The following is a 27539-nucleotide window of genomic DNA, read 5'->3' as shown; positions in this document are numbered from 1 at the left end:
AATCAACTAGCATGGCGCACATGCTCCACACGCATGTTTATGTTTTGTCCAGCAAACTCAAGAGATTTTCCTTATCAATGATTTATTTGAATACATGGAAACCAAGGGGGACAAAATTTTGACTCCCAAAAAATCAAACCAAAGTTTTGATGAATATATATTATAAAATGTTAACACAAAACTTTTGCTCTTGACAAAACCTCAATTCAGAATAATTCACCAGAACGTAACAATTCCATAAATCATGACGCTTTAGATCCAAATAAACGCAAAGGAGAAACCTCTATTCAGGATCACCATTCAACCACATGGATCTTTACTAGGTTTCAAAAACCAATCTACAATCAAATTTTTTAGAACCAAAAAAAATTTCATGACTTGAATTACAATCAGATCTAGAAACAAGCATAAGACAATTGATGGTCACAAAAGGAAGAAAACAAATGTACTCTGAATTGGGTACCTGGCTCAGCGATTATATCTGTTCATTTCTCTTTAATATTTTTAAGATATATTTGTTGATATGGATTATAAGAGATGATTTAATAATATTTTAAGCTAAACGATTCATTACGAGGATTTATATTTTTATGTTAATATACAATGCAGATATGTATTTTTTGCTTATCCATTTAATAATCAGTCAAAATATATACTGGAAAGTTGGAAAATTTTGAACAGATGTTATTTTCAAAATTAATAACACATAGGTATTAACATATAAAGAAGGCAAACATGGGAAATTATATGTCTATTTCATGATTTTCTATCATATTTGAACTTTAAAAATTAAGAAGAAAAAAATTTGTTGAAAAACCAAGTTAACTCCATTGTATCATATGGAATTCAACCCTCAATTTTCACCCAAAATTTTCAAATTTTCAATATATTGATAGGTGGATTCATTTAACTAACTTAACTAATATTTTTTTCCAATTAAGACTAGTCTCACGTGCAACACACGTGCATTTTAATATTTTTTCTAATTCAGACTATTCCCATGTGTGTTTCACGTGCATTTTAATAGTCGACACAAACTCCAAGAATTTTGATAATACATAATTATTGTTTTAAAACTGAAGTATTAATTGCATTCAAATGAAAATAAAAAACAAGTATATCGCATTGATGCATTTGGAATTTCATGCTATCAACTGAACATCAGCTTGCGCTTCAGCTTGTGACTGCCGTTGGAAGCACCACTGCACAAACTCTTATGATACATAGCCTTCCTCCTCCTCCTTGTCCGAAACATGAAGTCTTCGGAACCTGCGATGTAAGATACCTACAAAATGTAGCCCCCAAAAAATAGCAACATTAAAACAATGTATAAAGTGTGCCGTCTAAAATTTTAATCAACTAGCATGACGCACGTGCTACGCACGCACACTTAAATTCCGGACAGAAGGTACCTTCATTGTATCGCAGTCCACCTTACTTTCCAGACCGTTGTTTATTAAGAGTCCTTCCATGGATATGCGAATATCTTCAATTTCGTCTCCTACTGTGCCTTTTGTTTTGTTTCTGCAAATTGATTGGAGATTAATGGACCTAAAAACACTAAAAAATAATAAATACCTTCTTTCGTATCCATACCTCTGCAAGAATACCCCTGGTTTTTCTCTTCTTTCTGGAGGAACTGATAGGAACGCATCATTAAGTACCAACTCTTATTAGAATTGCAGAAATTCAACAAATTTAAATAAATTCCATATAATATTGTAGTCTTGTACTTAAAAAAAAACTGAAACGGGAATAATCTTCAAAACTGACATTTAAACACTTCCAAATAAACAAGTGAAAATGAGAGACAAACACGGACACATAAATGAAAAAATATTCACGCAATTTGCAGGCAACCAAAGGAAAATATACAGGCCATCTCAAATGATTCAAGTTATGTGCATACTCACCATACCAAAAGAAAATAACTACCCAATCTATCATAATTCAGACTAACATGCTAATGCAAAACTTTTTAGCTCTCCGTATTATCTCGTGGAAATGAGTGGAGAAGCAAGAGACAATCCAACATAGGAGTCCCACATTTTTCATTATTTTAAACAGTCCCTTAAACTAGGCTTTTTTTCCAGCAAACTCAAGATATTTTCCATATCAATTATTTAATTCAATACATGGAAACCAAAGGGGACAAATTTTTTATACCCAAAAAAGAAACCAAAGTTTTGATGAATATATATTATTAAATGTTAGCACGAAACTTTTATTTTTGACAAAACCTCGATTCACAATCATTCATCGGCACATAACAATGCCACAAATCGTGACGCTTTAGATCCAAATAAACGCAAACGAGGAAACATCTAATCAGGATCACCATTCAACCGCATGTATCTTTACTAGATTTCAAAAACAGATTTACAATCAAAATTCTAGAACGAAAAAATTCATAACTCGGATGACAATCAGATCTAGAAACAAGCATAAGACAATTGATGGTCACAAAGGAAGAAAACAAATGTACTCTGAATTGGGTACCTGGCTCAGCCAAATCGACGGGGAGGGAGGGAGATGCTGCCATGTATAATGAGAAAGGAGGTCTGATGACACACGCGAGAATAGGACAAAGGAAGAATGAGAGCAAATTAGGAGAAGGTTGGGATGATGCTGACTAAGAAAAAGGTGAAAAAAGCAAAAACAGAAGAAATAAAAGGACAAATTCTGAAGATACCAAACAAAAAAATGCATAGCTGAAGCAACACGAGTAATATAATCGATATCAGAAGGACAAAAATGGAAAATCACAAACTCGACATGGGCGTGGGACTCTTTCCATGCAATGACCACAACCAAAACGAAAAAAGCCCAGCAATAAAGAACAACATTCATCAACGACGTAAAATAGAACTTCATTTCGCGGAAAGGCTAAACTGGAAATAGGTAGGTCTCGCCAAGTTTACAGCACACTCTATAACAAACTTCACACAATGCAAAAAGAACTCTAAGAACCAGCTACAATAATATACACAAAAAAAGATGTCAAAGAACTTGGTTAGAACGTGAAATTACAGCAAAAACTGTGCGTTCTTATTAAATAGAAATCATTCGACAGTTACAAAATATCAAGGAAATAAAACATCAATCCTTAAATTATTACATGCAAAATCATCCTAATTTATCAGGCTCGGATGCAATCCTATAACAGAGTTATCTGGAATTATTGTATTAGAGAATATGGATAACCATTTTAATACTTTTCCAATAGACAATGTAGTAGTCTTAAGAGGGTCCGTTTGATAAAACTTCAAGAATGGAAGGAAACGAAGCCTTGTACTTCCATGTACAGTTAACCTAAATTACCTTCAGCAATTAAATTTTTTGTATCATGATGCTTTAAATAGAAGCTCTGATGACAGAGTGATTTATGGTAGTTTTTAGCATAAACTTCAGCCCAAACTTTAGTGACTCTTCTCGTTTCTGCCTCAACCAAATCAATATAACCGGCAAGACAAGAGGTGCATTCTTTCACAGTACATCCATTAAATATAGCCCATGGTCACCATATAAACGTTCAATGCACCATAGGTTAAGAGTTAAATTTATGGGGGGGGAAAAGAGAAGACGTGAATTTTTTTAACTCGTTTCATTGTATAAATAAGAGAGTCATCAGGAATCATTTACTTATGTTACATGTCCAATGATTTCTGTGGAATGTGAGTTGCCTGTCATAGTTGTAGCAGCATTAATACAGGGCGAGAGTTCCTCAACACTCTTTATTTTTGGATTTACAGATTCCAACAACGTGTCAAGTTTAAGCCTGACATCATAATCAGGTTGCAAATTTACAATTTTAGAGCATGAAATATGCTAGAACCTAATTAGTACCAAGACAAAGAAAGCATATTTTAGAGCCATTAATTGCTATCAGAAATGGGATTACACTAGAATTTAATTCTACAGATATCACACAGAAGAAATAAAAACATTAGAGAGATGGGAAAGGTAGATGTTAGAGAATTCAACTAGGGCGAAATCACTTCAATACAACTCGTGGGAGGAACCTTACCGACAATCCTCACATAGTAACAAGCTTTCTTCATGTTGGTTTTTGAGCATGTGTTTGAATATGTGATCCTCACTTCATTAAGTTACAGACACCCAGCAGTCGTTCATCACTTCATCTCCTATCTACGTTCTATGACTTGCCGAAAAATTTGGATACTTCATTTCTAAACGGCAGTAGGACATGAGTACAAAGATAGAGGATTACGTTAAATGAAAACTAAAAACATAAGCATACATTTTTGGAAGACGTTGATAACTTGGAGTGGAGCTCTCACATTTGGATAGATCAAGTTTATAAACTACTTTAAATATAAATTTCTCTTTGCTTGCACATAAAGACATCCTCTGTCCACAAACATCTCTAGGGATAAAGGCGAGAGCTCTGCCACATCGATCACTTTCTCTGTCATCACACTCATTAACTTCATGTGTGCCATCCCACACAAGATCATTTGCATCTTGTTTATGTACCTTAAAAAATCTAGCAATAATTTTGTCTTTCTCCAAGCATCCTGAGAAGTGCTACATTGATTAAAAAATTACCTTATTCATCACACTTAAGGCTGCTTAAATGTATCACACCATTGTGAACTAGTGATTACTTCTATGAGTTTTGATACCATTCCGAAGATTTGTCACCATATTAAGAATTATAATAGAAATATAACTGGAAGGATGAAAAACACATCCATACTTTCAAGAAAAAATTACAAGTCTCATGCTGAAAAACAACTTAACAGTTGAGCCATATCCAGAAAGAATATAAATTAATTAATGTGAACGAAATACATGGGACACAACAAGAAAGGATACTAGTTAACAAAGCAATCATAGCCACAGTTACCAGTTTTCTCAACGCAATACAGAAAACCTTTGCATTCTTTCATAATGTCTGCATGGTTTCCTAGTAAACTAGCCAACTGACACAATACAAACATCCATCTAATTTGGTGACCCTGACAAAGGCATCATTGAAAAAACAAAACTAAAATTTTAACAGACATAAACAATTTGAATCTTTTTGGGGGAAACTGAATCTTAGATTTAACAAACACGTAATCATTTATCAGCTAGTGAAGATTTAAATTAAACTGATGTATGAGCATTCTACAGCAGACTTTGGCTTGTTATCTAGTTAACTGTGCATTAAATTAGTGGTAAGTTTGTACTCTTCACCTTTCAACATGCAATCTCAAGGTACATCCGAGCATTTATATGTTTTCAGATGAGAAAAATAACCATTCTCTCATAGGGTTCAAGGGAATGACTTTTGATCTTTAGATTCAAGACAGATTTAATACAAAAGCACGACACTTAATTAGAAGCACCATATTGATTTGTGAAGTGCAATAATTTGGAAACTGTATGTGCTGATCAAAGCTTCAAAGATTCGAAATGTAAGAGTGAAATGCATACTACAGAATCATAGTTTACTCATAACTGGAGAACAAATGCAAATTAAATAAAAAGAATCACGGTGATGGGGGAATCTTCACCAGCATATGGAACTCAGAATTTGTAAAACATTTCATTATGTAGGAACAAAGGCAATCTGAAAGCTTTTCATTAATCTCGGGGATACTATAATTTTTCCTTCACTTTTTTCACCGAAAGATGACATTAGATCCTGCCCACCTGAGCCAAAGTTGATGAGAACATTAAGATATATCCAAATGAACTTGATTAAATTTTATAGGACACCTAGAAAATAAAAACATAAATTATTGTTTGTGATTTTTAATAGTGTTCATTATGGGTATATGAAGTTTTAATAAGACTAATAAATTCAATGGGCGACACAATGACTTTTCCAAACATGAGCTCAAGCAAAATTGTGATGGTTTCAACTTTCAACAAATTCAATATATTCCAAAAAGAAGATAATCAATTAATCTATTCATACTGGATATGCAGTTATCTAAGGAAAATGAATAATCAAACTAGGTTCATCGTGCACATTAATGCTAAAGCAATTATTCTACCTGAACAAACCAGGTCAGTCACATAATGATCTGTGCGAGTAGATTTTCTTGTGTAGTCCATATGACCATCATGTTCCCAATAATTCATGTCACAATATTCTCGTTTCTAGTTTTCGTTTTCTTTTTCAACACAATCCCACTGATCTGAATCCGGATGATGGATGTTTCGTTCATCAATGGAGGCATAGGAGTAGGTTTCTTAAACAAGCTCGCAGAGATATTACATACTTTCATTGTAATTGACACATAATCATTAATGGAAATTACCCTTTCATCAGTCATGGACCTAGCATTGATCGTGGGAGAGACTCCACTATCATGATGTAGTATATAATCTCTTCCAAGCTGATTATAATGGACTTACTCAGCAACCATTGCATCGGGTAGCAAAAGCATAAACTCTTCGAGTAGATAGTATGGCCGTGAAGGACTGAAACCTAGGGAAAAAAATTGAAACTCCAAATGCCATCATTCCTTAATAGTGTGTTTATCCATTTATGAAGACTAAAGTATGGGGATTTGTCATTTATCAAGACTAGAACATAAGATGCAACAATGTGTATATATAAAACCATGACCAATTGATGTACTTATTATCACGGTAAGTATGAACCAGGTCGACTCGTCTCACATATATAAATCTTTGAGACCGTCTAACATGAGACATAATCTTCATCTAATTGCTTTCGTGGATATATCAATCCCAATAAAAACTTAACTGCCCATTCTTCTATTTTTGATATTTATAGAATATTAAATGCATAAACGTATCAAACTTAATTAAAACATAATTTAAATATAATCTTGATAGGAGTTATTTATGTTACGATGATAACGAAACTTTTACAAAGGTGCAGAGAAAATGCAAAACCATACTCAATTGTAAAAACATTTATCAAGTATTTATTTATAAAAGTTATATTTTATTTTAAAAATTAATTTGTAGTCTAAAAAACATTATAATGATTGATACTGCATACGGGATAAATATTTTAAAATTATATTTGAAAGTATGTTTTCATGGTTGACTAGAAACTTATCGAACGACTAAATGAAACCAAACCGATTTTATAAATTTGAAAATTATATAATACATTTAGCTACAATTTAATTTAATTACTATGATTTTTTCAATTACAGAAACTTAAATTGTTGTAATTGATTTTATTGATTTTTATATCTATTTATTTCTCTTTACTATTTTTAAGATATAATATTGTTGATATAGATTATAATTGATGATTTAAGAATTTCTTTTTTAAGCAAAACGATTCATTTCAAAGATTTATATTTTTACGTTAATATTACAATATAGATATATATTTTTTACTTATCCATTTAATAATCAGTCAAAAAATATACTAGAAAGATTAGAGTGATAAACTCAAGAAAGGAAAATCATGAACAGATATATTATTTTCAGATTTAATAACGTATAGGCATTAACATATAAAGATGGCAAATTAAATGTTAATTTCATGAATTTTAGATTATATTTGGACTTCAAAAATTAAGGAGAAAAAAGGAGTTTTAATTTGTTGCTTAAATCAAGTCAACTCCCTTGTATCATATAGAATTCAACAATCCATTTTCACTCAAAATTTCCAAATTTTCAATATATTGATAGGTGGATTCATTTAACTAATTTGACATGTTTTTTCCAATTCAAACTACTCTCATGTGCAACACACGTGCACTTTAATATTTTTTCTAATTCAAGCTATTCCCATGTGTGTTGCACGTGTATTTTAGTAGTCGACACAAACTACAAGAATTTTGATAATACATTATTGTTGTTGTAAAACCGAAGTATTAATTGCATTCAAATGAAATTAAAAAACAAAAATAACTATATTGTATTGCTGCCATTGGAATTACATACTTTCAACTGAACATCAGCTTGCGCTTCAGCTTGTGACTGCCATTGGAAGCACCACTGCACAAACTCTTATGATACAGAGCCTTCCTCCTCTTCCTTGTCCGAAACATGAAGTCTTCAGAACCTGCAACGTAAGATACCTACCAAAAAAAATAGCAACATTAAAACAATGTTTAAAGTGTCCTGTCTAAAATTTTAATCAACTACCAAGATGCACGTGCTACGCACGCACATTTGAATTCTGGATAGAAGGTACCTTCATTGTGTCGGAGTCCACCTTACTTTCCAGATCGTTGTTTGTTAGGACTCCTTCCATGGACCTGCGAACATCTTCAATTTCGTCTCCGACTGTGCCTTTTCTTTTGTTTCTGCAAATTGATTGGAGATTAATGGACCTAGAAACACTAAAAATAATAAACACCTTCTTTCGTATCCATACCTCTGCAAGAAGACCCCTGGTTTTTCTCTTCTTTCTGGAGGAACTGCTATGAACACATCATTAAGTACCAACTCTTGTAAGTAATTGCAGAAATTCAACAAATTTTAATAAATTCCATATAATATTGTACTCTTGTACTAAACGAAAACTGAAACTGGAATAATCTTCAAAATTGAGATTTAAAACACTTCCAAATAAACAAGTGAAAATGAGAGACAAAAAATGCTCACGCAATTTGCAGGCAACCAAAGGAAAATATACAGGCCATCTCAAATGATTCAAGTTATGTGCATACTCACCATACCAAAAGAAAATAACTACCCGATCTATCATAATTCAGACTAATATGCTAATGCAAAACTTTTTAGCTCTCCGTTTATCTCTTGGAAATGAGTGGAGAAGCAAGAGACAATCCAACATAGGACTCCCACATTTTTCATTATTTTAAACACTCCCTTAAACTAGGCTTTTTTTCCAGCAAACTCAAGATATTTTCCATATCAATTATTTAATTCAATACATGGAAACCAAAGGGGACAAATTTTTTATACCCAAAAAAGAAACCAAAGTTTTGATGAATATATATTATTAAATGTTAGCACGAAACTTTTATTCTTGACAAAACCTCGATTCAGATCATTCATCGGCACATAACAATGCCACAAATCGTGACGCTTTAGATCCAAATAAACGCAAACGAGGAAACCTCTGTTCAGGATCACCATTCAACCGCATGTATCTTTACTAGATTTCAAAAACAGATTTACAATCAAAATTCTAGAACGAAAAAAATTCGTAACTCGGATGACAATCAGATCTAGAAACAAGCACAAGACAATTGATGGTCACAAAAGGAAGAAAATAAATGTAATCTGAATTGGGTACCTGGCTCAGCCAAATCGACGGGGAGGGAGGGAGATGCTGCCATGTATAATGAGAAAGGAGGTCTGATGACACACGCGAGAATAGGGCAAAGGAAGAATGAGAGCAAATTAGGAGAAGTTTGGGATGATGCTGACTAAAAAAAAGGTGAAAAAAGCAAAAACAAAAGAAATAAAAGGACAAATTTTGAAGATACCAAACAAAAAAATGCATAGCTGAAGCAACACGAGTAATATAATCGATATCAAAAGGACAAAAATGGAAACTCACAAACTCGACATGGGCGTGGGACTCTTTCCATGCAATGACCACAACCAAAACGAAAAAAGCCCAGCAATAAAGAACAACATTCATCAACGACGCTAGGTCTCGCCAAGTTTACAGCACTCTAGAACAAACTTCAGACAATGCAAAAAGAACTCTAAGCAACAGCTACAATAATATATACAAAAAAGATGTCAAAACAACTTGGTTAGAACTTGTAATCATAGCAAAAACTGCGTGTTCTTATTAAATAGTTATCATTCAACAGTCACAAAATATCAAGGCGAAGCAATCCTAAAGTTATTACATGCGAAAGAATCCTAAATTTTCATGCCCAGATGCAATCCTATAATTAGCATGTGCAAAAGCATACATTCAAGACAATTTCCTAAATTGTTGCCAACTACTAAAAGCGCATGACTTATTAAATATATAAACACACACACACACACAAACACACACTTATATAAACTTGACACAAGATTCTCTAGTATGAATGTTCAATAATAAAATCTTGTCATAAAGTGAATAAAAAGAATAAGATAAATCATCCCTGCCTCAATCGTTCCATAGATTTCCAATTTTTCATTAGAGTCAACCACGAAAGACCTAAAAAAATGAAATAGAAAAAGATACATTGGCTCCAAAAAATATGTTATAAAACATATGTTATGGAACTTGATCATTTGTTAATGAGATTCGAACAGATATTTAAATTAATACTAATTTACTCCTGACCACTCCATTATCTATAGCAATAATAGGAATACTATAGCAATAGCATAAAAGACAGGAAACGAAGCCTTGTACTTCCACATATAGTTAACCTAAATTATCTTCAGCAATTAATTTTTTGGTATCCTGATGCTCAAAATAGAAGCTCTGATGGTCGAGTGATTTGAGGTAGTCTTTTAGCATAAAATTCATTCCAAACTTTATTGAAGTTAGATCGAAACCTTCCCCATTCTTCATGTTTCTGCCTCAACCGATTCAAAATAGCCGGCAAGGCAAGAGGAGCATTCTTTTGCAACACCTCCATTACATCTAGCCCAAGGTCACCATATAAATGCTCAATGCACCACAGATTAAGAGCTAAATTTACAAGGGAAAAAAGATAGAAGGCACGAATTTTAACTAGTTGCATTGCATAAATAAGAGGATTCATCAGGTATCATTTACTTATGTTACCTGTCAAATGATCTTTTATGCAAAATGAGTTATCTGTCATAGTTGTAGCAGCATTAATACTGGGTGAGAGTTCCTCAACACTCTTTATTGTTGCATTTATGGATTCCAACAACTTGTCAAGTTCAAACCTGGTATCATAATAAGATTGCAAATTGCAAATCTTAGAGCGTGAAGTACGTTAGAAACTCATTTAATATTCGGATAAATAAGATATAACATATGAAATAAGCTCTAAATAACCATTAATTGCTATTAGAAATGGGCTTACACTAGAAACTGATACTACATAAATCACAAACAAGAAATAAAAACAGTAGAGATATAGGAAAGGTAGATGTAGAGAATTCAACAAGGGCGAAATCACTTCAGCAAAACTCGTGGGAGGAATCTTACCAATAATCCTCACATTGTAACAAGATTTCTTCATATTGGGTTTTGAGTATGTGCTTGAATAAGTGATCCTCACTTCCTGAAGTTATAGACACCCAGCGGTCATTCAACAGTTCAGCTCCTATCTCTGTTCTATGACTTGCAGACAAAATTGGATATTTCATTTGGAAACGGCAGTAGGACATGAGTACAAAGATAGATGATTCAGTTAAATGAAACTTAAAACATAAGCCTAAATTTTTTGAAGACGTGGATAACTTGGAGTGCAGTTCTCGTATTTGAATAGATCAATGACTTTTCCAAACATGAGATCAAGCAAAATTGTGATGGTTTTAATTTTCAATAAATTCAATATATGTCCAAAAGAAGATAATCAATTAATCTATTCATACTGGATATGCAGTTATCTAAGGAAAATGAATAATCAAACTAGGTTTAATGCTAAAGCAATTATTCTACCTGAACAAACCTGGTCAGTCACATAATGATCTGTTCGAGTAGATTTCCTTGTGTAGTCCATATGACCATCATGTTCCCAATAATTCATGTCACAATAATCTCGTTTCTCGTTTTCTTTTTCAACACAATCCCACTGATCTGAATCCGGATGATGGATGTTTTGTTCATCAATGGTGGCAGAGGAGCAGGTTTCTTAAACAAGCTCGCAGAGATATTACATACTTTCATCGAAAATAATTGAAACATAATCATTAATGGAAATTACCCTTTCAGCACTCATGGACCTAGCATTGATCGTGGGAGAGACTCCACTATCATGACGTAGTATTTAATCGCTTCCAAGCTGATTATAATGGACATACTCAGCAACCATTACATCGAAAGCACAAACTCTTCAAGTAGATCAGTATGGCCGTGAAGGACTGAAACCTAGGGAAAGAAATTGGAACTCCAAATGCCATAATTCCTTAATAGTGTGTTTATCCTTTTATGAAGACTAAATTATGGGGATTTGTCATTTATCTAGACTAGAACATAAGATACAACCATGTATATATATAAAACCATGACCTATTGGTGTCCACTCTTCTTACATATATAAATCCCGTGAAATCGTACATGTTCTTTGTCTAATTACATTGTGGATATATCAATCTCAATAAAAACTTAACAACCTCTTCTTTTATTTTGGATATATATAACATATTAGATGCAGAAATGTATAAAACTTAATTAAAATATAAATTTAAATATAATCTTGATAAGAGTTATTTACGTTACAATGATAACGAAACTTTTACAAAAGCGGAAAAAAATTATTAAATCATAATCAGTGTAAAAACATTAATTTTATCAAGTATTTATTTATAAAAGTTATATTTTTATTTTAAAAATTAATTCGTAGTCTAAAAAACATTATAATGATTGATACTGTATACGGGATTAATATTTTAAAATTATATTTGAAAGTATGTTTTCATGGTTGACTAGAAACTTGATCGAACGACTAAATGAAACCAAACGATTTTATAAATTTGAAAATTATATAAAACATTTAGTTACAATGTAATTTAATTACTATGATTTTTTCAATTATAGAAACTTAAATTGTTGTAATTGATTTTATTATTTTTTAGATCTATTTATTTCTCTTTATTATTTTTAAGATATATTTGTTGATATAGATTCTAATGGATGATTTAAGAAATTTGTTTTAAGCTAAACGATTCATTTCAAAGATTTATATTTTTTTGTTCATATTATAATATAGATATATAATTTTTACTTATCCATTTAATAATCAATCAAAAAATATACTGAAAAATCAGAGTGATAAACTCAAGAAAGGAAAAAATTTGAGCAGATATATTATTTTCAGAATTAATAACGTATAGACATTTTACATTTAAAGATGGAAAATATGATAAATTAAATGTTAATTTCATGAATTTTAGATTATATTTGGACTTTAAAAATTAAGGAGAAAAAAATCTTAATTTGTTGCTTAAATCAAGTCAACTCTCTTGTATCACGTAGATTTCAACCCTCCATTTTCACTCAAAATTTCCAAATTTTCAATATATTGATAGGTGGATTCATTTAACTAATTTAGCATGTTTTTTCCAATTCAGACTACTCGCACCAATCGCACGTGCAACACACGTGCACTTTAATATTTTTCCAAATTAGTGCACTTTAATATTTTTCCACTTTAATATTTTTCCAAATTTGTGCACTTTAATATTTTTTCAAATTCGGGCTATACCATGTGCGTTGCACGTGTATTTTACTTGTCGTCACTAACTCTGATAATACATTATTATTGTTGTAAAACTGAAGTATTAATTGCATTCAAATGAAAATAAAGAACAAAAAACAAATATACTGCATTGCTGCCATTGGAATTTCATACTTTCAACTGAACATCAACCTGCGCTTCAGCTTGTGACTGCCGTTGGAAGCACCATTGCACAAACTTTTATGATACAGAGCCTTCCTCCTCCTTGTCCGAAACTTGAAGTCTTCGAAACCTGCAATGTAAGATACCTACAAAATGTAGCAAAAACAAATAGCAACATTAAAACAGTGTATAAAGTTTGCCATCTAAAATTTTAATCAACTAGCATGACGCACGTGCTACGCACGCACGTTTAAGTTCCGGACAAAAGGTACCTCCATTGTGTCGCAGTCCACCTTACTTTCCAGACCGTTGTTTATTACGAGTCCTTCCATGGACCTGCGAATATCTTCAATTTCGTCTCCGACTGTGCCTTTGGTTTTGTTTCTGCAAATTGATTAGAGATTAATGTACGTAGAAACAATAAAAAATAATAAATACCTTCTTTCATATACATACCTCTGCAAGAATACCCCAGGCTTTTCTCTTCTTTCTGGAGGAACTGATAGGAACACATCATTAAGTACCAACTTTAATTAGTAATTGCAGAAATTCAGCAAATTTGAATAAATTCCATATAATATTATAGTCTTGTACTAAAACAAAAAATGAAACTGGAAAAATCTTCAAAACTGACATTTAAAACACTACCAAAAAATGAGAGACAAACATAGGCATATAAATGAAAAAATGTTCACACAATTTGCAGGCAACCAAAGGAAAATCAACAGGCCATCTCAAATGATCCAAGTTATGTGCATACTCACCATACCAAAAGAAAATAACTACCCCATCTATCATAATTCAGACTGATATGCTAATGCAAAAACTTTTTAGCTCTCTGTTTTATCTTGTGCAAATGAGTGGAGAAGCAAGAGACAATTCAAAATAGGTGTCCGACATTTGTCATTATTTTAAACACTCCCATAAACTAGAGTTTTTTCTAGCAAACTCAAGATATATTACATATCATTTGAATACATGGAAACCAAAAAGGGACAAGTATTTTATGCCCAAAAAAGAAACCAACGTTTTGATGAATATAGATTATTAAATGTTAGCACGAAACTTTTACTCTTGACAAAATCTCGATTAGCAATCATTCATCAGCACATAACAATGCCACAAATCACGACGCTTTAGATCCAAATAAGCGCAAACGAGGAAACCTTTATTCAGGATAACCATTCAACCACATGTATCTTTTCAAGATTTCAAAAACAAATCTACAATCAAAACTCTAGAACGAAAAAAATTCATAACTCGGATGACAACCAGATCTAGAAACAAGCATAAGACAATTGATGGTCACAAAGGAAAGAAAACAAATGTACTCTGAATTGGGTACCTGGCTCAGCCAAATCGACGGGGAGGGAGGAAGATGCTGCCATCTATAATGAGAAAGGAGGTCTGACGACACAGGCGAGAATAGGGCAAAAGAAGAATGAGAGCAAATTAGGAGAAGGTTGGGATGATGCTGACTAAGAAAAAGGCGAAAAAGCAAAAACAGAAGAAATAAAAGGACAAATTCTGAAGATACCAAACAAAAAAATGCATAGCTGAAGCAACACGAGTAATATAATCGATATCAAAAGGACAAAAATGGAAAATCACAAACTTGACATGGGCGTGGGACTCTTTCCATGCAATGACCACAACCAAAACGAAAAAAGCCCAGCAATAAAGAACAACATTCATCAACGACGTAAAATACAACTTCATTTCACGGAAAGGCTAAACTGGAAACAGGTAGGTCTCGCCAAGTTTACAGCAATCTAGAAAAAACTCCACACAATGCAAAAAGAACTCTAAGCACCAGCTACAATAATATATACAAAAAAGATGTCAAAACAACTCGGTTAGAACGTGAAATCACAGCAAAAACTGTGCGTTCTTATTAAATAGAAATCATTCAACGGTCACAACATATCAAACGAAGAAAACAGCAATCCTAAAGTTATTACATCCAAAAGAATCCTAAATTATCAGGTCCGGATGCAATCTTATGATTAGCATGAGCAAAAGCATACATTCAAGACAATTTTCTAAATTGTTGCCAACTACTAAAGGAGCATGACTTACACTATATATATATATATATATGTATGTATGTATAAACACAAACACACACACACACACACACACACACATATAAACTTGACACGAAATTCTCTAGCATGAATGTATTAGAGAACATGCATAACCATTTTAGTAGTTTTCCAATATATGACGTAGTAGTCTTTAGATGTTTGTTCGATAAAACTTCAAGAATGACAGGAAACGAAGCCTTGTACTTCCATGTATGGTTAACCTAAATTACCTTCAGCAATTAAATTTTTTGAATCCTGATGCTTAAAATAGAAGCTCTGATGGTCGAGTGATTTATGGTAGTCTTTAGCATAAAATTCATCCCAAACTTTATTTAAGTCAGATCGAAACCCTCCCCATTCTTCATGTTTCTGCCTCAAACGAATCAATATAACCGGCAAGGCAAGAGGAGCATTCCTTTGCAACACGTCCATTACATCTAGCCCATGGTCACCATATAAATGCTCAATGCATCACACATTAAGAGCTAAATTTACAAGGGAAAAAAGAGAGAAAGCGCGAATTTTAATTCGTTACATTGCATAAATAAGAGGATTCATCAGGTATCATTTACTTATGTTACCTGTCAAATGATCTTCTATGCAAAATGATTTGCCTGTCATAGTTGTAGCAGCATTAATACTGGGTGGAGTTCCTCAACACTCTTTATTGTTGCATTTATGGATTCCAACAACTTGTCAAGTTCAAACCTGGTATCATAATCAGATTGCAAATTGCAAATTTTAGAGCCTAAAATACGCTAGAAACTCAGTTAATATCCTGATAAATAAAATATAACATATGAAAAAAGCTCTAAATAACCATTAATTGCTATTAGAAATGGGCTTACACTAGAAACTAATGCTACAGAAATCACAAACATGGAAATAAAAACAGTAGAGATATAGGAAAGGTGGATGCTAGAGAATTCAACAAGGGCGAAATAACTTCAGTAAAACTCATGGGAGAAATCTTGCTGATAATCCGCATATTGTAACAAGATTTATTCATATTAGATTTTGAGTATGTGCTTGAATAAATGATCCTCATTTCCTGAAGTTATAGACACACAGCGGTCATTCAACACTCAGCTCCTATCTCTGTTCTATGACTTGCTGACAAAATTGGATATTTCATTTGGAAACGGCAGTAGGACATGAGTATAAAGATAGACGATTCAGTTAAATGAAACTAAAAACATAAGCCTACAATTTCCATCAATGGAGGCAGAGGAGCAGGTTTCTTAAACAAACTCGCAGAGATATTACATACTTGCATTGAAAATAAATGACACGCAATCATTAATGGAAATTACCCTTTCAGCACTCATGGACCTAGCATTGATCGTGGGAGAGACTCCACTATCATGACGTAGTATATAATCTCTTCCAAGCTGATTATAATGGACATACTCATCAACAATTACATCGAAAGCACAAACTCTTCAAGTAGATCAGTATGGCCGAGAAGGACTGGAACCTATGGAAAATAATTGAAACTCCAAATGCCATCATTCCTTAATAGTGTGTTTATCCATTTATGAAGACTAAATTATGGATCAATACCTCTCGTTGAGCCTCTGCTGCTGGCATATCACCTTTTCTAAAAAAATGACATTATGTCTAGGAGATCACTGTACACATTACCATGACCTTCAAACCCAGTCTGCAATTATCCATGAATAGTTTTCGCTGAGAGAAGGGCTGTCAAGCTTTCAGAGTTGCACCTTGGTTTTTCTCACAAAACTAATTACACTTAGGGGTTCCATTTCCTTCTTTATCTGCAGTGGTTTATCTTCCACATGGAGGGTGATTTCATATCCCTTGGGTAAGAAGGTATTGAAACCCAAAACAAGGTGTCGATGCTCTTCAAGTAATTCCTTTACTCTGAATATGACACCTTTTGTATCAACTCTACAAGTACCACAAGAAACAGAACGCGAATCCTTAACAATTAAAAGATTTGAGTTATTTATCGTAACAAATTAGTAAAGGAAGAATTCTATTATACCTTTGAGCATGGAAATCTTTCAAGATTTCAAGAAAATGATCATATTTTTCCTTATCATTCACCTCTTTTAGGTGTGCCACAACATCATCTTTCGTCAGCATATGCCGGCTGCCTGCTTGGAGTTGACATTTGGTCTTGCCCAGACCTCATCTCCCCCAATAAGCAAATGCCAAATCATAATCATAAGTGACACTTCAATATAACCAAATAAATGCTATAAATATTTAAAATCATAGCCATCATCTCCCTTCCCCATAATATTAAAATCCACATTCGTAAAATATATATCATCTATGAAGAAAATAAAAAAGAAATCTCGTAACCAGATTCATACATTCACTAATGTGGTGAACGAAAGCAGGGTAATACCCATATCGAGAAAGCATACAAAAGCAAAGTTACAAGATCTTCACTTTCAGACTCCACGCAATAAAATAGTCATGAACTACAGAATACATGAAATTCAATGATTCTAGAGATTAAACAAAATTAAAAAATTAGAGACAATTAAAGAAATAAAAACTAAAACTGCCAAAGCATGAAATCACAATTAATTTACTGCACACAAAGTAGAGGAACTGAGCTAATATGAAAGGACGATAAACTCACTCTTCAGCCGGAAAAATTAACGGTGGGCCTCTTGAACAAATCATCCTTGGAGTTAGACCGCTTCATCCTAAATCTTTGCAATGATATTCTTATTTTTATACCCCTTGATCCTCGAAAGGAGAATGAAGAGAACCACAGTTTATTAATCCAATTTGACAAAAAGGTTATAATCCAACAACTTGTCAAAAAGATGTATATCCCGAAGATATACATTAATTTTTTATGACAAAAACTTGTATGAGATGGTCTCATAGGTCGTATTTTGTGAGACGGATATGTCATCCATAAAAAAGTATTATTTTTTATGCTAAGATTATTACTTTTTATTGTGAATATCGTTAGAGTTGACTCGTCTCACAGATAAAGATTTGTGAGACCGTCTCAAAAAAAACCTTCCGATTATTTTTATTATTTATTTCATTTTTAGATGCACTCTTCCTATATAACTCTGATAATGGTAGATATCTCATGAATTTAATCTTCAACTATAATTTATTCACATGTCGAGCTTCGTGTGGTCATGCTCGAAGTCTCTTGAACCTTTCATCGAGCTCTATCAAGTGGGGATTTGTCATTTATCAAACTAGAATATAAGATACAACAGTGTGTGTATTTATATATAACCATGATCATGTACTTATTTTCACAGTAAATATGAATCTAATCGATTCGTCTTACATATATAAATCTGTGAGACTGTCTAACATTAGACATACTCTTTATCTAATTAATTTCGTGGATATATCATTCATAATAAAAACTTAACTACTCACTCTTCTATTTTGGATATTTATTGCATATTAAAGGCATAAATGTATCAAGTTTAATTAAAATATAAATTTAAATATATTCTTGATAGGAGTTATTTATGTTACGATGATAACGAAACTTTTACAAATGTGGAGAAAAATTATTAAACCATAATCAAATGTAAAAACATTAATTTTATCAAGTGTGTATTTATAAAAGTTATATTATTTATTTTAAAAATTAATTTGTAGTCTTAAAAAACATTATGAATTATTGATACAGAAAACGGGGTAAATATTTTAAAATTATATTTGAAAATGTGTTTTCATGGTTGATTAGAAATTTGATCGAATGACTAAATGAAACCAAACCGATTTTATAAATTTGACAATTATATAATATATTTTGTTATGTTTTATTTTAATTACTATGATTTTTTCAATTATAGAATTCTTGTAATTTATTTTATTATTATTTTTTATATCTATTTATTTCTCTTTACTATTTTTAAGATATACTTGTTTATATAGATTATAATGGATGATTTAAGATTTTTTTTAAAGCAAAACGATTCATTTCAAACATTTATATTTTTATGTTAATATTACAATATAAATATATATCTTTTGCTTTTCCATTTAATAATCAGTCAAAAAAATATACTGAAAAGATTGAGTGATAAACTTATAAAATGAAAATTTTGAATTAATATGTTATTTTCAGAATTAATAACGTATATGAGAAATTAAAGTCAATTTTAAGAATATTTCGATTATATTTAGACTTTAAAAATTAAGTAGGAAAAAAATCTTGTTACTTAAATCAAGTCAAACTCCCTTGTATCATATGGAATTCAACCCTCACTTTTCACTCAAAATTTCCAATTTTCAATATATCGATACGTGAATTCACTTAACTAATTTACATATTTTTTTCACATTCGGATTCGGACTACTCTTACGTACAACACACGTACACTTTAATATTTTTCTAATTCAGGATATTCCCACGTACGTTGCTCATGTGTTTTACTTAGTCTGTCACAAACTCCAAAAATTTTGATAACACGTTATTATTGTTGCAAAACTGAAGTATTTAATTGCATTCAAATGAAAAAAAAAAAAAAATTACTGCATTGCTGCCATTGGAATTTCAAACTATCAACTAAACATCAGCTTGCGCTTCAGCTTGTGGCTGCCGTTAGAAGAACCACTGCACAAACTCTTATGATACAGAGCCTTCCTCCTCCTCCTTGTCCGAAACATGAAGTCTTCGGAACCTGCGATGTAAGATACCTACCAAAAAAAATAGCAACATTAAAACAATGTAAAAAGTGTGTCCCGTCTAAAATTTTAATAAACTACCATGATGCACGTGCTACCCACGTTTGAATTCTGGATAGAAGGTACCTTCATTGTGTCGGAGTCCACCTTACTTTCCAGACCGTTGTTTGTTAAGAGTCCTTCAATGGACCTGCGAACATCTTCAGTTTCATCTCCGACTGTGCCTTTTGTTTTGTTTCTGCAAATTGATTGGAGATTAATGGACCCAGGAACACTAAAAAATAATAAATACCTTCTTTCGTATACATACCTCTGCAAGAATACCCCAGGTTTTTCTCTTCTTTCTGGAGGAACTGATAGGAACACATCATTAAGTACCAACTCTTGGTAGTAATTGCAGAAATTCAACAAATTTGAATAAATTCCATATAATATTGTAGTCTTGTGCTAAAACAAAAACTGAAACTGGAATAATCTTCAAAACTGACATTTAAAACACTTCCAAATAAACAAGTGAAAATGAGAGACAAACACGGACACATAAATGAAAAAATGTTACGCAATTTGCAGGCAACCAAAGGAAAATCAACAGCCCATCTCAAATGATTCAAGTTATGTGCATACTCAATACTCACCATATCAAAAGAAAATAACTACCCCATCTATCATAATTCAGACTAATATGCTAATGCAAAACTTTTTAGCTCTCTGTTTTATCTTGTGCAAATGAGTGGAGAAGCAAGAGACAATCCAAAATAGGTGTTCGACATTTGTCATTAATTTAAACACTCCCATAAACTAGAGTTTTTTCTAGCAAACTCAAGATATATAACATATCATTTATTTATTTGAACACATGGAAACCAAAAAGGGACAAATATTTTATACCCAAAAAAGAAACCAAAGTTTTGATGAATATAGATTATTAAATGTTAGCACGAAACTTTTACTCTTGACAAAACCTCGATTCGCAATCATTCATCAGCACATAACAATGCCACAAATCACGTCGCTTTAGATCCAAAAAGCGCAAACGAGGAAACCTCTATTCAGGATAACCATTCAACCGCATGTATCTTTTCTAGATTTCAAAAACAAATCTACAATCAAAACTCTAGAACGAAAAAAATTCATAACTCGGGTGACAACCAGATCTAGAAACAAGCATAAGACAATTGATGGTCACAAAAGGAAAACAAATGTACTCTGAATTGGGTACCTGGCTCAGCCAAATCGACGGGTAGGGAGGAAGATGCTGCCATGTATAATGAGAAAGGAGGTCTGATGACACAAGCGAGAATAGGGCAAAAGAAGAATGAGAGCAAATTAGGAGAAGGTTGGGATGATGCTGCCAAAGAAAAAGGTGAAAAAAGCAAAAGCAGAAGAAATAAAAGGACAAATTCTGAAGATATCAAACAAAAAAATGCATAGCTGAAGCAACACGAGTAATATAATCGATATCAAAAGGACAAAAATGGAAAATCACAAACTCGACATGGGCGTGGGACTCTTTCCATTCAATGACCACAACCAAAACGAAAAAAGCCCAGCAATAAAGAACAACATTCATCAACGACGTAAAATACAACTTCATTTCGCGGAAAGGCTAAACTGGAAACATGTAGGTCTCGCCAAGTTTACAGCAATCTAGAACAAACTCCACACAATGCAAAAAGAACTCTAAGCACCAGCTACAATAATATATACAAAAAAGATGTCAAAACAACTCGGTTAGAACGTGAAATCACAGCAAAAATTGTGCGTTCTTATTCAATAGAAATCATTAAATGGTCACAAAATATCAAGACGAAGAAAACAGCAATCCTAAAGTTATTACATGCAAAAGAATCCTAAATTTTCAGGTCCAGATGCAATCTTATAATTTTAGCATGAGCAAAAGCATACATTCAAGACAATTTTCTAAATTGTTGCCAACTACCAAAGGAGCATGACTTACATTTTATATATAAACACAAACACACACACACACACACACACACACACGCGCACACACATATATAAACTCGACACGAGATTCTCTAGCATGAATGTATTAGAGAACATGCATAACCATTTTAGTACTTTTCCAATATATGACATAGTAGTCTTTAGATATTTGTTCGATAAAAATTCAAGAATGACAGGAAACGAGGCCTTGCACTTCCATGTATGGTTACCCTAAATTACCTTCAGCAATTAAATTTTTTGAATCCTGATGCTTAAAATAGAAGCTCTGATGGTCGAGTGATTTATGGTAGTCTTTAGCATAAAATTCATCCCAAACTATGTTGAAGTCAGATCGAAACCTTCCCCATTCTTCATGTTTCTGCCTTAACCGAATCAATATAACCGGCAAGGCAAGAGGAGCATTCCTTTGCAACACGTCCATTACATCTAGCCCATGGTCACCATATAAATGCTCAATGCACCACACATTAAGAGCTAAATTTACAAGGGAAAAAAGAGAGAAGGCGCGAATTTTAATTCGTTGCATTGCATAACTAAGAGGATTCATCAGGTATCATTTACTTATGTTACCTGTCAAATGATCTTCTATGCAAAATGATTTGTCTGTCATAGTTGTAGCAGCATTAAGAATGGGTGGAGTTCAAACCTGGTATCATAATCAGACTGCAAATTGCAAATTTTAGAGCCTAAAATACGCTAGTAACTCAGTTAATATCCTGATAAATAAAATATAACATATGAAAAAAGCTCTAAATAACCATCAATTGCTATTAGAAATGGGCTTACACTAGAAACTAATGCTACATAAATCACAAACATGAAATAAAAACAGTAGAGATATAGGAAAGGTGGATGCTAGAGAATTCAACAAGGGAGAAAGCACTTCAGTAAAACTCATGGGAGAAATCTTACTGATAATCCTCACATTGTAACAAGATTTATTCATATTGGGTTTTGAGTATGTTCTTGAATAAGTGATCCTCACTTCCTGAAGTTATAGACATACAGCGGTCATTCAACACTTCAGCTCCTATCTCTGTTCAACTTGCTGACAAAATTGGATATTTCATTTGGAAACGGCAGTAAGAAACGAGTACGAAGATAGATGATTCAGTTAAATGAAACTAAAAGCATAAGCCTACATTTTTGGAAGACGACGATAACTTGGAGTGCATCTCTCATATATGGATAGATCAAGTAGGTAAACTGGTTTAAATATAAACTTCTCTTGGCTTGCACATAAAGACATCCTCCATCCACAAACAACCCTAGGGATAAAGGCGAGAGTTCTACCATATCGACCACTGTCTCAGTGATCACACACATTAACTTTATGTGTGTCATCCCTCACACGATCATTTGCATCTTGTTCTTCTACCTTTAAAATTCTAGCAATAATTTTGTCGTTCTCCAAGCATCCTGAGAAATGTTAAATTGATTAAAAATCCACATTATTCATCACACTGAAGGCTGCCTAGATGTATCACACCTCAGTGAACCAGTGATTACTTCTATGGGTTGCAATATCATTCAGAAGATTTGTCATCATATCATGACTTAGAATAAAAATATATCTGGAAGGATGAAAAAATAAATCTGCACATTTCCAGAAAAAAAATAAAAATCTCATGCTGAAAAATAACTTAACAGTCGAGTCATTTCCAGAAAATATATATACAAATAAAAGTTAAGTGAACAAAATACATGGGACATAAGAAGAAAGCATACTAGATAACAAAATAATCAGCGCCACAGTTACCAGTTTTCCCAAAGTAGTACAAGATACCTTTGCATTCTTTCATAACGTCTACATGGTTTCCAAGTAAACTAGTCACCTGACATAATAAAAATATCCATTTAATTTGGTGACCCTGACAAAGGCATCATTGAAAAAACAAAACTAAAATTTTAATGGACATAAACAATTTGAATCTTTTTGGGGGAAATTTGAATCATACATTTACTAAACACATTTATCAGCTAGTAAAGAATTATATTAAATCGATGTATGAGCAGTCTACTGCAGACTTTGGCTTGTTATCTAGTTAATTGTGCATTAAATTAGTGGTAAGTTTGTACTCTCCACCTTTCAACATAAAATCTCAAGGAACATCTCAGCATTTTTATGTTTTCAGATAAGAGAAGTAATCATCCTCTCATAGGGTTCAAGGAGAATGATTTTTGATCTTTAGATTCAAGTCAAATTCGATACAGATGCACAATACTTTATTAGAATCACCATATTTGATCTGTGAAGTGCAATAATTTGGAAACATTATGCGCTGATCCAAGCTTCAAAGATTTGAAATGTAAGATGCAATGCATTCTAAAGAATCATAGCTTGCCCATAACTGGAGAACATATGTAAGTTAAACAAAAAGAATCAAGGTGATAGGAGAATCTTCACAGCAAATGGAACTCGGACGATGTGAAAAATTTTCTTGTGTAGAAATGAAGGCAACCTGAAATGTTTTCATTAGTCTCGGGATCCTGTAACTTTTCATTCACTTTCTCACGGAAAGATGACAATAGATTCTGCATACCTGAGCCAAAGTTGATGATAACATTAAGATATATCTGAATGATCTTGATTTAATTTTATAGGACACCTCGAAAATAAAAATAAAAAACAGAAATTATAGTTTGTGATTTTTAATACTGTTCATTATGGGTATATTAGTCCAATGGTTGGAGTTTGAACAAGACTAATAAATTCAATGGGCCACACAATGACTATTCCAAACATGATCTCAAGCAAAATTGTAATGGTTTCAACTTTCAATAAATTGATATATGTCCAAAAGAAGATAATTAATTAATCTATTCATACTGGACATGCAATTATCTAAGGAAAATGGATCATCAAACTAGGTTAATCATGTGCATTAATGCTCAAAGCAATTATTCTACCTAGATAAACCTGGCCGGTTACATAATGATCTATGCGAGCAGATTTTCTTGTGTAGTCCATATTACCTTAATGTTTCCAATCATTCATGTCACGATCTTCTCGTTTTCTTTTTCAATACAATCCCACTTATCTGAGGAGAAGGTTTCTTGAAAAATCTAACAGAGATATTGCATACTTTCATTGAAAATAATTGACATGTAATCATTAAATGAAATTACAGTTTCAGCACTCATGGACCTAGCATTGATCTTGGGAGAGACTCCACCATCATGACGTAGTATATAATCTCTTCCAAGATGATTACAATGGACATACTCAACAAACATTGCATCGTTTAAAAAATTCATAAACTCTTCAAATAGATCAGTATGGACGTGGAGAAGAACTTAAACCTAGGAAAAAATTTAAACTCTGAATGCCATCATTCCAGAATTTTAATAGTTTGGTTATCCATTTATGAATACTAAATTATGGATAAATGCCTCCCGCTGAGCCTTTGCCACTGGCATATCACCTTCTCTGAAAAATCGCATTATGTCTAGGAAATCACTATACACATTACCATGACCTTCAAACCTAGTTTGCAATTATTCAGAAATAGTTCTCACTACAGATTCTGTAGGAAATCAAGCTTTCAGAGTTGCACCTTGATTTTTCTCACAAAACTAAATGCACTTAAGGTTTCCACTTTCTTCCATATCTGCAGTGGTTCATCCTCCTCGGAGAGCATGATTTCATATCCCTCTGGTAAGAAGGTATTGAAACCCAACATAAGGTTTCGATGCCCTTCAAATAATTATTTTACTCTCAATATGACACTTGTTGTATCAACTCTACAAGCACCACAAGAAACATGAAGCAAATCCTTAACAGATAAAAAACTTGAGTTACCTGTCATAACAAATTAAAGGAAGAAACCTATTGTACCTTTGAGCATGTAAATATTTCAATATTTCAAGAAATTGATCATATTTTTCCTTATCATCTTGAAAAATACACCGCTTTTAGGCATGTCACAACATCAACTTTCGTCAGCCTATGCCTGCTGCTTGGGGTTGACATTTGGTCTTGCCCAGACCTCATCTCCCCCAATAAGCAAATGCCAAATCATCAGTGACACTTAAATATCACCGAAGAAATGCTTAAATATTTGAAATCACAGCCATCGCCCCCTCCCCATAATATTGAAATCCACATTCATAAAACATATATCATCTATGAAGAAAAATAAAAAAAAAACAATCCCGTAACCAGATTCATACATTCAATAATGTGGTGAACGAAACCAGAGTAATATCCATAGCAAGAAAGCACATAGAAGCAAAATTAACAAGATCTTGACTTTCAAACTCCACGCAATAAAACAGTCATTAACTAGAAAATACATGAAAATCAATGATTCTAGATATTAAACAAAATTAAAAATTAGAGACAATTAAAGAAATAAAAACTTATTGTCGGATAAAAACTACCAAAGCATGAAATCACAATTAAGTTACTGCACACAAAGTAGAGTAACTGAGCTAATATGATAGGACAATAAACTCAATGTTCAGCTGGAGAAAAATTAATAATGGGCCTCATGAACAAATCATCCTTAGAGTTAGACTACTTCATCTTAAATCTTTGCAATGATATTCTTATTTTTATACTCCTTGATACCCAAAAGAAGGAAAAAAATCACACTTTATTAATCCAAATTGACAAAAATATTATAATCCAAAGACCTGCCAAAAAGAAAAAATAAAACCCAAAAAGAGTTAATTGCATCAAAATCTTGATAACTACTTCAATTAAACACACACAAGCAGTAAATAACGTGATGTGATTAACCGCGACCCTTACATCTACGCAGGTCACCTCCAAATTACCTTATCATCAAGAAAAATCCTGAAAATAAACCAGAAAGCGTAATAACTAAAAAAATCACATTACTTGAATTAAAGAAAAAACATAATTCAACAAACAAATTGAAGTTAAATGAACGAACGAGCAGGAAAATAGTATGTGTCTATACACACAGTTTGTACGTACAAGATTTGTGTGCGTGAAAATGGCAGGAGGAATTTGGCGGAGGGTACTCTTTTTTTAGTTTTGAAATAGATAAATAAGAATACATACTGAAGGAAAGAGAGGGAGTTATGTCTGCATTGTCTGTTATATATTAAGTTTAATCAAATATTTTCGTTTAAATATTCATAATATTTTATTATATAATACAATTATAATTTTTTTTTTTTAATAACTAGTTTTGAAGTGCCATGGGTTTGCTTTTTCGATCATTTATAGATTATAGAAACAAATTTAAGTTCAAATAAGTATCTTAAACCTTAACAAACCCGTTAAGAACCATGGCTGAGATAGGAACTGCATTCAAGCGGTTTAGTTCTACAATAGATTTTTTGTGAGACGGTCTCACGAATCTTTATCTATGAGACGGATCAACCATATCGATATTCACAATAAAAAGTAATACTCTTAGCATAAAAAGTAGAATTTTTCATGAATAACCCA

The 27539-nt window shown here is 32.6% G+C and overlaps 1 protein-coding gene across 11 annotated transcripts; it reads right to left on the bottom strand.

Moving 5' to 3' along the window:
- Positions 1 to 931: 931 nt before the first annotated feature.
- LOC142533887 (paired amphipathic helix protein Sin3-like 4) lies at positions 932 to 27174 on the bottom strand. 11 transcript variants are annotated; one of them, XM_075640805.1, is made up of 30 exons: positions 27060 to 27174; positions 25953 to 26915; positions 25025 to 25858; positions 24467 to 24657; positions 23843 to 23949; positions 23257 to 23533; positions 23027 to 23162; positions 22685 to 22777; positions 22334 to 22588; positions 20457 to 20499; positions 20273 to 20384; positions 19995 to 20158; positions 14755 to 14816; positions 13866 to 13908; positions 13682 to 13793; positions 13422 to 13555; positions 11775 to 11938; positions 11510 to 11647; positions 11054 to 11129; positions 10661 to 10788; positions 10429 to 10564; positions 9212 to 9273; positions 8327 to 8369; positions 8144 to 8255; positions 7891 to 8027; positions 5523 to 6445; positions 4028 to 4946; positions 3652 to 3778; positions 2500 to 2973; positions 1597 to 1639 (listed from the first exon to the last, which is right to left on the bottom strand). In XM_075640805.1, exons 18-25 carry the CDS (start codon positions 11595 to 11597, stop codon positions 7893 to 7895), a joined length of 780 nt encoding a protein of 259 aa, XP_075496920.1. In that variant the 5' UTR covers positions 11598 to 11647; positions 11775 to 11938; positions 13422 to 13555; positions 13682 to 13793; positions 13866 to 13908; positions 14755 to 14816; positions 19995 to 20158; positions 20273 to 20384; positions 20457 to 20499; positions 22334 to 22588; positions 22685 to 22777; positions 23027 to 23162; positions 23257 to 23533; positions 23843 to 23949; positions 24467 to 24657; positions 25025 to 25858; positions 25953 to 26915; positions 27060 to 27174; the 3' UTR covers positions 1597 to 1639; positions 2500 to 2973; positions 3652 to 3778; positions 4028 to 4946; positions 5523 to 6445; positions 7891 to 7892. The 11 variants fall into 11 exon arrangements, with proteins under 11 accessions (XP_075496924.1, XP_075496919.1, XP_075496920.1 ...); XM_075640801.1 differs by lacking the exons at positions 11510 to 11647; positions 11775 to 11938; positions 13422 to 13555; ... (13 more) ...; positions 25953 to 26915; positions 27060 to 27174 and having other exon boundaries at positions 2500 to 2561; positions 11054 to 11489; XM_075640800.1 differs by lacking the exons at positions 3652 to 3778; positions 11510 to 11647; positions 11775 to 11938; ... (14 more) ...; positions 25953 to 26915; positions 27060 to 27174 and having other exon boundaries at positions 2500 to 2561; positions 11054 to 11489.
- Positions 27175 to 27539: the final 365 nt, after the last annotated feature.

This window comes from Primulina tabacum, chromosome 18, assembly GCF_025594145.1.
Source record: "Primulina tabacum isolate GXHZ01 chromosome 18, ASM2559414v2, whole genome shotgun sequence".
Lineage (NCBI taxonomy): Eukaryota > Viridiplantae > Streptophyta > Magnoliopsida > Lamiales > Gesneriaceae > Primulina > Primulina tabacum.
Note: the sequence above shows the minus strand (reverse complement) of the source record. Positions and strands in the feature narration are given on the sequence as shown.